Source organism: Andrographis paniculata, unplaced genomic scaffold (assembly GCF_009805555.1).
Source record: "Andrographis paniculata isolate CXL003 unplaced genomic scaffold, ASM980555v1 Contig35END, whole genome shotgun sequence".
Classification (NCBI taxonomy): domain Eukaryota; kingdom Viridiplantae; phylum Streptophyta; class Magnoliopsida; order Lamiales; family Acanthaceae; genus Andrographis; species Andrographis paniculata.
The window spans coordinates 2978429-2990842 of NW_026137568.1; the positions used below are offsets into that span (position 1 = coordinate 2978429).

The 12414-nt window shown below is 33.5% G+C and overlaps 1 protein-coding gene across 2 annotated transcripts; it reads right to left on the bottom strand.

Annotated features, from left to right (window-relative positions):
• Positions 1 to 222: 222 nt before the first annotated feature.
• LOC127249117 (protein BLISTER) lies at positions 223 to 10627 on the bottom strand. Of its 2 annotated transcripts, none has more exons than XM_051271760.1 (13): positions 10129 to 10627; positions 8941 to 9625; positions 8305 to 8723; positions 6448 to 6567; positions 5636 to 5701; positions 4965 to 5075; positions 4042 to 4118; positions 3746 to 3813; positions 2988 to 3101; positions 2482 to 2678; positions 2284 to 2352; positions 1450 to 1608; positions 223 to 751 (listed from the first exon to the last, which is right to left on the bottom strand). In XM_051271760.1, the coding sequence occupies exons 1-13, from the start codon at positions 10183 to 10185 to the stop codon at positions 668 to 670; spliced, it is 2226 nt and encodes a 741-aa protein (XP_051127717.1). In that variant the 5' UTR covers positions 10186 to 10627; the 3' UTR covers positions 223 to 667. The 2 variants fall into 2 exon arrangements, with proteins under 2 accessions (XP_051127717.1, XP_051127718.1); XM_051271761.1 differs by having other exon boundaries at positions 2482 to 2660; positions 10129 to 10626.
• Positions 10628 to 12414: the final 1787 nt, after the last annotated feature.

The following is a 12414-nucleotide window of genomic DNA, read 5'->3' on the forward strand; positions in this document are numbered from 1 at the left end:
ATTCACATACAAACCTTCGAATGGTATTAATAATAATAATAATAATAATAATAATAAAAGCTGACAGCTTAAATTTAAAAGCAATGAAATCAAGCAACATTAGTTTCAAATCAATGAAACAATACATGCCACATTAGAACAATAACATCAATCAAATAAGAATGAGTTGCAATTCCAAACAAAGAAAATCAATCCATAAAAAGCCAAAAAATTAATTTCAAATTAGAACACAAGTTTCATCTTATCCTGAAATTAAAAGGCATCTTCTCCACTGCACATCCTCCCTCAAGTTAAGGTATGTATGTATGTATGTATGTATGAATGTATGCATTTAGTACAAAAATAACACAAACAAAATCAATCAATCGCCTACTTTTAACACAATTTGTCTTTCTAATTACACTTCATTTCCCCTTCCGTCTCCTCTGCTGCTATTGCAAAATTTGCAATGAATAATAACAACCAACACATTCTCATTCGAACACACACTCTCTGTATGCATATATATATATATGAGTGGATATTAATTCCCCCTTGCGGGGAAAGAAGGAATAGAGCTAACATAAGCTCACTCATAGTGTACAATCTGGCTTCGATGTGGCACCAAAAATGGAGATGAGAGAAAAACAAAGACCTTAGTGACAAAGGATGCTTGCCTGTTGTAGAACTACAGATGCTTGCTAGGCCGCCGTCTTGATGACGACCCTCCTGGGAAGAGTTTCATGATCCATCCCAATACCCTCTCCACCACCTGATCCAACAAGTACAAATGTAAATCAGAAGAAATGGATAATAATAATAATAATAATATACACTTTTGGAATGTCGAACAAGTATCAGTTCAGTTCAATTGACTGTTTCAGAACTTGAATATAGCACATGATGGTTTTTTAGCATAAGCAGGATACAAAAGTGCAACACACTCAATCCATGTAAATAATGATGACGTACAGCTGCCTTACTTTCATTAAGTGATTATTAGATAATCAAAAACAGAGGATCTTAAATACTACTAGAAATTCAGAAGAACTGGGGGGGGGGGGGGGGGGGGGATATTAAACAGCTCAAAAAAGAGCGTGCCCGCTTGGGGAAAGTCGACAGAAGCAGACCAATAATCATAATCATGAGAGGAAAAGGTCAGGTATCTAATCCTCAAGTCTCCTCTAATTTAACCACACAAGTTTGTTACTGAATTCAGTTTTCAAAAAATATCCTTATCTACAAGTCAATGATAATATCTATGTATAAATATATGTTAGGAGGAAAAGACCAATGTATTGAAGGTCGGAAACAATGAAACGAAAAGTATAAAATGCATGGTTTGTTTTCTGTGCAGAGTATGGCATTCCAAGTAGCGTGATTTTTACAAAAGCTATTACCATTGAGGGGACCACATTTATTTGTGATGAATATGAAAGAAGTTACCTAATCCGCTAATTTCTAATTTACCTCATCGCCTTCATCAGCATATGTGATGTTGTTTTCATGCATAGTTTGAAAATCCAGTTGTCTTGGTTGAGTATTATCATTTGCCAAACTTTTTGCTGTCAAGAGTTCCAATCTCTGGGTTTGAGCCTCAAGCTTCCGGGTCAATTCTTTGTTGCGCTCCTTTAAGCATAAACAGAAGTACAAAGGTAAATAAAATTCAATAAAGAACCTACAGATGAAGATTAGTAATTGCAAATCTCACTATCCTGCACAAAAAGCAATTAAGAGGGTTAATTAATAAGGAAATTACGACGAAACAGATTTGTGATTTTATGGTATACCATTATCAACAATGTCAAATGGGGATCACAGATGATTGTCCTGTTACGTGCTCATTTTCTAAATCAAACTCTTTTCTCAATCTTAAAATTATAATCAGAAAACAGAAAAAGGGAGAATATTTTCTCTTGTTTTATTTGCTACCAAATGATTCGGCAGGAAAATTTTTGCAATTCAGTTAAAGAGCGAATGGGTAATCATTTTATAACTGTATATCTTTAAGAAAGATAAAATTAAAACTTAGTGCATAAGGCAACATATTTTGATACCAACATCCACTTCTCCTATAAACCCTTCCAACGTCTCAGTCCTAGATAAAAACTTGGATGACATAAATGTTCATCTAAAATCCATCACACAGCAAAGTATAGAATAGTATTAATGCAATTGCTTGCACTCAAATCACAGACGACTATAGAAAGGCCACATCCAGCCTCCATGTATAATAACATCATAAGATCTTTTTGTGGTTCTTACAAGCCACTAGCAGAAAGAAAAACAAAAGATAACAATTACCAAAAGTTTGGAGTTTTGGGATGACTCTTCAGACAACGCTTGCACCAACTGATCCTTCTCCAATGCCAACTGTATTTGAAGCATTTATATCTATATTTATGCCTTCTACAAGTAAATGCTAGAGCATTTGATTCAGCAGATACATGCTGTGGGAGGCAATTGATGACGAGAATCAACATCAAGAATTCTAAACTTTACCTCAGCAAGTAACGTGTTAATGTTTTGAATCATTCTTATTTGGTCAGAAGGAATGGCCATATTTTGAGCATCCATATTTTGAGCATCCAGGTTGACATTCATACTTTCATGTAAAATCAGAGAACTTGAAGCTCCATCTGTAGGCACAGGATTACCAAAATATTCTGGATCGGCAGATTCTGTGGAGGTATCGACATCTATGCAGTTAGTCAAGATAGTAACACATATCAGAACCAATGAAATTTGGTAGAAGGAACATGCCATTATCCATAATTTTTGCCTAGTATAAAATAGGATTATCTGAAAAGAGAAATGACTGGCACCAAATGCCGCAAGTAAAACCTTTCAACAGGCCACAGACACTCAAGAGTTATTGTCCATACATGATAAAGGTATAATATCCATCTATATGATAGTAGTGTTCCCTCTTCTAAGATATATTTTTTTATATAAAACAAGGTCAAAGCAGCCAAAAAGGAGTAAACAAATTGGAAAGAATGTCATACCAAGATCATCTGTGGAAGTCGATATATCTTTTTTGGCATTTGATACCTTATTGAAGTTGATGAAATTTTCACCAGATGAAGTTTTTCGCAATTTGGACTGCAATAGCTTCTTCTCTGAATGAACAAAGAATTTTAAAAAGTCATTTGCTGAAATTACTAGGATGTACGAATCAAAAACATCCCACTAGGTAACCTCAGAAATTTCGTCACATAACAAAATAAGAGACAACATTTAATATTTTGAATGTCCAAAATGCAGGTCTTCAATTTATTGACCCAGACAACGAACCATAGAATCCACTTTCTTCTGCCCGAAAATACTGATGGCTTAAGGGATTCTTCTGTTGGGTTTGAATAGGAATGAGTTTGTTTAGGATGTTGTGTATTGGGTTTTCTTATTATTACCATTTTTTTTTCTGAAAATTGAGAACAATAAATACAAACTAGGATGTGTCTGGTTTATTTAGAAATTAGAAGGCAAGTTGCATTTTATGTTATATCTTGTCTAATTAGAGTGGATTCTTATCATTGTTGACATTGCATTACAAGGAAAGACAAAGGTAAAAAAAATTGCAAGTGTTCTAAATTTGAATTTTAAAATGAAGACATGACAGGAATATATCCAAGATAATAGAGGGGTGAATGCTACGCATTTTGGAGATGACAGATAAATGAAGATACACACAGCCCTTATAATCCTGATCTATGCATTGATTCCACAAAACAAATATAAACCAAAAATAATAAAATAAGCCTACCTTCTTGCAAGGCATTAATGGTTGATTGCAGATCTTGACGATCTCTCTCAAGGCTTGAAATCTTTTTCCTGTAAAATTAAATCAGTGATGGCAATCTGAATATATCTCATTAGGTATTAACATTAAAAATCAATCTAAATTTAGTATTAACAGAAGCAGTTACAACATTGGTGATTTAACCCTAACTTTGAGGATCATACCATAGCAAATGACAACGAACAAACAAAATGTGAAAGCATACAAGTATATCATGAAACCAAACCCATTTTATTAAGCATGAGAGAAATGACAAATACCTGTAGGAAGAAATTTCAGATTGAGCATTCTCCAATTGCCTCTCCAATTTTAGCTCATTAGACCTCAAATGCAATGCCTACAAGTATCCACAAAGATGACCATAAAATAGACAAGCCATTGTAACAAGTTATAAACTTTAGCGAGAGGGAGATGCACATCACTATTAAAACTCACAAGATGTAGAAGTGCAAAGAAAAAAAACAAATGATAATTACAAGGAAAACATGGCCACCAACCCACAATTTACTTTTTATTTTCATTATATGCTGAAATATTGAAAGCAGACGAATGGTGACCTTGTATAAAGTCCATGACTATGTGCATTAGTACCAACAAATATTAGAAAACAAGAATTACATATTCATCATCTCCACAAAAGAGCAAGGGCCATCAAGAATCTGAAGATATAGTAGCAATCAGTCATTAGCAGCCCAGTGATGACAAACACCACTGGAAAGCTTGCAAACAACAATGATATATAAAATACCTTTCAAACACCAAATGTATAGTTTTCTAGTTGATAAATATGACTTCCATAGCCTAGTAGGTTGAATATTGGTGTAGTAGTATTATTTGAGGATAAAGACAATATGTATGCCTAGTTGTTTATCAAACAGTATCTATTTAGTCACAAATGCATTTAATTGGCACAAATTGACCGAACAATAATCAAATTATACATTCTTAATATTAGAAAAGGAATCACGTGGAAACTTAATGAAAAGTATAGAAAAAACAGCTATATACAACTTATTTGGTGGGTAAAAAGTTTACCAGTCCAAAACCATGTTCTCCGATACAAACAACCCACATTTACCATGATTGTAGATTGCAAGTATCTTTTCATAGAAAGTTCATGAGTTTTATCACATTGACATCATTCACCTACAATGCAGAAAAGATATGTTAATAGAAAAGATACCTTCTCTTCCAGTCCGATAACTTCAGAGGCCAAGAGCTTTGCTCGTTCATCAGCTGCATTACATTCCATCTGAGCATTAGCATATTCATTTTTTACAGCTTCAAGTTCCACCTACAAATATTGGAATATATATATATATATATAAGTGAGGCATGGTGATAGTTATCAGGAAGCGAACATTAAACTTGCTACAGGAAACTTACAATATTGACAATTAAGAAAAATAAACAAATCTACATGCAGATCTATATAAATGTTCCACGATGGCAAGGCAACACAACAAAAAGATGAGCACAGTAGACAGATAGGCATTGAATTATGGAACTAAGAAATTTTTTGGTAAACTGAATGTTGAATTCATAAAGTTGTTGCAATTTCAAACTTATATATTGAACAACTTTTTTTTACTTCTATTTAGTGTTTGGGCATATAACTTTTCATGGTGGGCTCTATTTTATCCATTAGAGTCCGCTTCAATTTATCAGAAGTTGATATATTTTTCATTTGGACTAAAGAAATTAAATATTGAATCATTAAATGATAACTGGAATCCCCATACAAATACGAAATGACCGTTGAAAACATCACCAGCCAGATATTACTGTAGAAAAATGAATAAAAACATGAAAATGATTAACTGAAAAGATAGCGCCTCATGGATCAATACTAACCAAGCGGGCATTGATTTCTTGCTCCAACTGTTCCAACTCAGATTTTAGTTGGTTGACAAAAGCTCCCTAAAGAAAAAGCAAGACAAGGATAAAGTAGGTACCATTTAAAATCAAAAGGTAGAAAGAATGATTGCATCCAAAACACCACTTACAAATATCATAAATAATAAATCATAATCTCAAAAACAACAATATCATAAATGCCTCTTTCGTTATGCAAAATGAATTTTTTATCCAACTAATTCCCAATTTACATATAATGAAATCCTTTACTCTTTACACATTCAGTAACATTATGCCCGGGATTCTAGTTTTGATATACTTGCCCTAAACAGAACATAGGACAGAACTACAAGAACAGGTTATATTTATGGCATCAAGAGACATCTTAAATGTTGAAAATCTAGTATGGAATTAATTGTTATATATTGATCACAAGCAAATGATTAACAACTGCCACATGGAATACTATATATGAGTGCGTGTCTATTTTTAACAAAGAAAAGTGTATCAATGTACAGGTAGATAAACACATAATATGTTCCAATCTTGCAAATATTAGTATAGATTATCTTGTCCTCCTGAACAATTTTCTGGAGTTGTGAGGGCAGATAAATGGACAATTGTATCACAAACTTACTTTTCATCAATAAATACATATCTGAATTGGAATACTTTCCCCCCAAATACCTTAATTAAGATAACCATGACAAACATCAGAAAAGCTTCCAACAACTTCCAACTAAGGCGTGAGTATACCCTATGAAGTTAGTAATATTCAACATTGCCTAGCATGTCACATCATATCCAACCTGTTGATTAAAACTTTCTGTTAGAGTCGAATTTTCAGAAGCCAAAGACTCTGCCAAAGTACGTGATGCTTCAAGAGCACGTTGCAATGAAAATTTCTCTTGTGTCAAATCTTCAATGTGCTGCAACAGAAGAAATGACATAGTTAAACACATAATAAGTGCAATTATCTCCATTAACAAAATGTCACAAATGTTTCCTCCATATTTTAGAGATACAGCAAGTGGCAACTGGCACCTCATTGTGAAATAAAAAAATGTTTTAACTTCATGAATCCCCTCACTCTATCCGTAGAAAGGGAATCAAGAAGCAATCCACATTAAAACCATATTAACCAAAAAGTAACTTTGCTCATTACATGAAATATCCCAACAATGGCTAATATTGATATGCCATGGCACTAGAGCTCATGCCATTCGTACTCTATGTTACATTGGCTTTATTAAGAAAATACTTAAACAATATGCAATAGTATAGATATTGTATAAATTATAAAAATAATGCAACAGTAACTTTAACAGAAGACTTACTACTTAACTCAGCATCACTTTCTCACACTTCTTAACAATTAAAAACTTACCAAAAGGTAAAAATCACATGCAGACTCATGTGCCTTAATACTCTTCTTAACACTATTAACAACCCATTTATAGTCTAATGATAGAAAAATAGCAAAAACACTACAATAGGGTCCTGATGCACTCATGTCCAAGATGACATTGTTGCTTCTCAAAGAAAGATCTTTGGCTACATGTAAAAAGAGAACGATTGGAACAACAATGGAGTACACACCTGCAGCTAATTGAACCTATTGTTGCCTTAAATCAAAGATTCAGGGCACAATTTTTACAATTTTTAGGCAAAATTTTCACCTGGCAAGGTTGGACTGAGAGCTTCAATGTGTTTTTCTACTTCTCTAATGAAAAATCGTTTCTAACTTAAAAATAGAATAAAAACAAATAAATAGTGCCCCATTGAGGTTTTCAATGCAAAATAAGTATTGGATATAATGTTTTTTAGGGGAGTAAAGTTTTTTTTACTGTAGAATGAATAATGTAACAAGGATGAAAAAACAAAAGGACACACACACACACACACCAAAAAGATAGTGGTTTAGCATCAATTATGTGCACTATCAAATTTAAAAGATTTGTAATATTAGATTTGTCATTTGTTGTTTGATTTGTGAACATAAGTTCAAAGGGTGATTTAAATTAATATCCTTTTACTGCATCATTTCTCTTACCCTTTCCAATATATGAACTAGTGATGAACCTAAACCTTATCATAGAACCACACAAGCTATTGAACTGGTCAAGTGATGAACAATAAATGTACTGCAACCAAATAAAATGCCTTAACAGGTGCAAGTGAACCAAACAAGCTCTTTCAAAACAGGAGGTAACCCAAACCTAGATATTCACATCATATCTCAACACAAGCAAGGGTAACTAACAGAAACAAATTATATGCTCCTTAGTTCCAAATAATCAACACAACCCAAAATACTCACACTTTTAGTGTCTCCAAAATCCAAATCAAAATCACCAGAAAATAGTAAAATAGAAAATAAAAAACTATGGCCTATAATAAGTTAACCAGATAAAGCTATATGGTTGGTTTACAACTTGTGTTGAGAATACTGTAAAATAAAATAATTTCCTGAATATAATTTCCCAGGAAAAGAAATGATTCAATGACCATCTATAGAGCCCTATAAAAGAAAGAAAATCTTGGTAATTTAGATTTAGACGCGTATTATGCAACCAAAATAGGAGGCCAGATTGAATTGACGACACAATATCTATAATGGGAAAAAAACAAAACAATTTTTGTAAGTAGAGATGCAGTAAAGAAACCTGTTCCAAAGCAGCAAAGTCTTCATTCTGCTTCTGTGAAAAGAAGTCATGTTTATTTTCGATTGTGTGATTAAAAGAGTCAACACCGTCACCAGAAGCAACAGAAGAGTTAGCAGATCTCTGAGAAACTGATGAACCCAAGCCATCCACTGGATAAACCTTGGTGTGTGAAATATCACTTTTTGCAGCTGCAAAAAGGGGAGGGGATGAAGAGACTGGGTCTTTCTGGATGTTAATAGAATCAAGAAATGATGGACGGGATCTCTTTCCAGCTGCAGGCACCGATGGTGGTGGATAATTTGATGAGCTTTGGGCATCTGAATCATAATCTGCCTGTCTATGGTCCCATGGCAATGGAAATGACTGATTCATGTTCTGAGTATGACCACTTGCACCAGAAGCTCTATTGTCCCCCATATCTAGAAATGCAGAGATTAAGATATATATATATATATATGTCATAATGAAGGGTCTGTACTTTCGAGGTATAATGAAAAATAAATCATCCAAAAACGATGCATCATTGATAACGTAGACTCGAAACAAAAAATAAACACTATTCGAAAAGGGGCAGGAGGCAGGGATAATGGAAATAAATGCATAAAACTGCATATAGTGATTAAACACAAACTTTACCTGGGTAACTCGAGGACATTAGATTATTAGCATAGCTATTACTACTGATCTTATCTGGCAGGAAATTAGTGGCAGCATTCTGGACCGAAATGGCTTTACTGAACGCAGTAGCGTCACCAGCTCTAGTGTGTGAAAGATCCTTCTCGCGGTCATAAGTGTTATTTGACTGGTGAGTATCTAACAGAGGGTAACTAGTGTAACCAGAAGGATGGATTTCCCCACTAGAAGATACATTATGATCCAAAAAGTGATCATTTCCAACCCTGGAAGAAACTTGAGCTGATGATCCAGCATCATCTTTCGTGCTTCCAAATCTATCCAAACCCACAGAAGCGTCATCTCCCTTGTAGTGTTCATTCTTCAAGTGTGGATGCTCTTGCACGGATGAATTAGTGTCAAGATTATTTGCAGAGACTGAAGTTCTAGCATTATCATTAGGAGACCTAAATTCACTTGCAATGGATAAGCCATATTCCTTATCAGCAAGCTTCGGAACAGTTTTACTTTCAACATGATCCTCCACATGTGCATCTGAAGTACCTGCAGAGTTATAATTGGTATTTAATGCACGCTCAGTTTCTGATGGTTGTGTTTCGAAATGAGAGACATCTGAAGCTCGCTGTAAATTAGAGGTGGAAGACTTTTTTGCTTTCTCTGCAGCTTTCTTTTTGCGGAATTCCTCTAACTGCAATTATTGGATTAACATAACAATGAGAGTACAAAGTAACAACATATGACTCAACCCACAAAGTAAATGTAAGAAAAAATAAACAAATCAACCAACAGTTAACAGAAGCAAAACCAACGCAGCCACCAAGTTAAAGTCACACACGCATAGCTGCGTGAACTTGCAAGTAGCTATCATGTCACATCGGGTCAGAAATTTTTTTTGAACTTTAAAGATAACAAAAAATTAATTACATAAAATATTACCCCGCTAATGGATCTTCAAATAGATCTAGATATAAATCGACAAAACTGAACTTTATAACTATCATCCGATCCACATTGCTTTAGAGTTTCTTCCTTAAAGATTCACACACACAAACAGAAAACCCTAACACGCTATGGAAAAACCAAGCAACCAACACATATAAAATGAATCATGTAAATGAACTAAAAATTACCTAAACAAAAACCAAAAACCCCACCACTCAAGGAAATAATAAAAATAATAATAACAACTACCTTCTTTTTCCCTGCTTCCAAATGCTCTTGCTTCCGCAATACCTGTGCCGACGCCATTCAAAACTTCTCAAAGCGAGATTCTCACAAAATTATTGGATTCCCATAGCTGAAACCTCAATAATCCTCCAGGAACAATCAGATCATTGCATTCACGCTTCCCAGAAACAATTACCCAATCCCTATTCGTTTGCAAATATAAATATATCTATAAATCCAACAAAAAACTGGAGCAAAAAATTCGAAACAATAAAATCCGGAACTACAAAACGAAAATTCGTTCAATATCCGGCAAAAATCAAATGGATACGCGGCCGATCTGATGGGAGAGGAGAGAAAATTAGGGAGAGAATCTATGTATGTATGTTGATGTTGTCTTCTAGAGCGGTATTTGGTTTAAATCTGTCTCCCCAACTCCATATCCCCCTTTCTCCTATCGTCCGTCGTTCGCCTTAGGTAAAATAAAGATTTGCCGTTACGAAGCGTTTGTGAAAACAAAACAATAGCTCTCTCTACAGATGAAAGGAGAAGTCGTGTTTATGATTGACGCATTGTCGCAAAAGGGGATAGTTGCAAACGCGACTTAGGTATGGTATGGATGGTAGGGGGTAGAATCGTGATTTCCATGTACGTATATTCGAACTTATGACGTAGGTGAACTGACGGTAGATGTGACACGCGTGGAGTGGTGATGACGTGTAATTTTAATAAATTTATTTGTAATGATCATGCCCTTATTTTATGAATTGACAACTTGAATTATTAATAAAATTCTTTTCGTCCCTCAAAATGATACACTTATATTTTTTAATATTAATATTATAGTATATATGTAATATAAATTAATAAAAAAAATTTCAAGATATTTAATATTATGTAATATAAATATAATGATATTTGTGTAATATATTACTCATTTTATTCTACATTTTTCGTTCAGTATTTCTATTTCGTTTGTCCCAGATTATTTTTTTTATTCTAAAAAATATAATTATACATTTTAATCATATTTTAAATTTCATAATTCATAATTTTTAAAATCTTAATTATATTATTTACTTATCTTGATTTTAATTTATAATTAGTTTTATTATACAACAATTTTTTTACTAATAGACTTCTTAATTACTTTGCAAACCAAACACAAAAGGTGATACTGAAGAAGTATAAGTTAAGAATATTTATAATAATAGATATATAGTACAATTATCAAATAAAAGAATAACAATCTTATTTCAAAACAAGACAATTAGAAAATGACAATCTTTTTATGAGAAGGGAGGAATATCTTTTGTGGCATGTTATCATAATTTATAAATAACTCTATCCATTCATAATTTTATTATTTTTACTTTAAAGAATAATAATCAATTTGTTATTATTTTTATTTATCCTGTTTTTTTATTATTATTCTTTAAAAAAATAATATTATTAAGAATTGAGGTTGATGCGAATAAAGTGAGAACTGTCTAGGAACTCAACTCCTCACACAACATAAAAAAGGAATAAAGTGAGAATTGTCTAGGAACTCAACTCCTCACACAACATCAAAGAGCTCCAAAGCTTCACGGGAAAAGTTGATTTCCTATTTTGATTAATTGAAAATGATACTGAAAAAATGAATGCATTCTCGATGCTGTTGCAAAGAAATATGGAGTGGTTCAAGTGTGGAGTGAAGCATAAGAAAGCTTTCGATTAAATCAAGTGTACACTAGCTTCACCACCGTGTTGACCCTGCTAGCTGATGTGAGGCTACTGATGAAGTTATATATTACAGCGACCGATGATATGATTTGAGTGTTTATTGGTGCAAAACGACACTGGGGATAAGAGCTATCATCTAATACCTTAGCAAGACCCTTAATGAAGCTGAAATAAGGTATTATTAGGTCAAAAACTATGTTTTTTTGTTGTACTATGCTTGCACAAAATTTAAGTACTATGTTTTCCATGTGAACCAAAGTTTAGTAAGTTCAATTTATTGCATTACCTTTTGAATTGTCCAGATTGCATTGTTACTTGGTCAAGTGGATTTTGAAGCTAGCTTGGTTAGATCACTTAAGAGCCTTTAAAGGCCCTAAAAGTCTAAGCAATCATTAATTGTTTTGTTGAACATCGAGGGATGATCCAAATTTCGGATGCTTCGCTTGGCTACATCATATTGGAGCCTTGGTGAGTAATTTTCGATGGCTCAAACATTACTGAGGCTGCCGGTGTAGAAATCATCATTACTAGCCCTAGTGGTGAAGTGTGATGATTCTCACATCTACTGCCCTAGGATTGTACAAA

Coding starts and splice junctions, on each gene's coding strand:
- LOC127249117 (XM_051271760.1), bottom strand. CDS start 10,185: ATGGCGTCGGCACAGGTATTGCGGAAGCAAGAGCATTTGGAAGCAGGG. Junction 3,814..4,041: donor TCTGAAATTTCTTCCTACAG/GTATTTGTCATT, acceptor TTAATTTTACAG/GAAAAAGATTTCAAGCCTTG. Junction 2,679..2,987: donor GACTTCCACAGATGATCTTG/GTATGACATTCT, acceptor CTAACTGCATAG/ATGTCGATACCTCCACAGAA.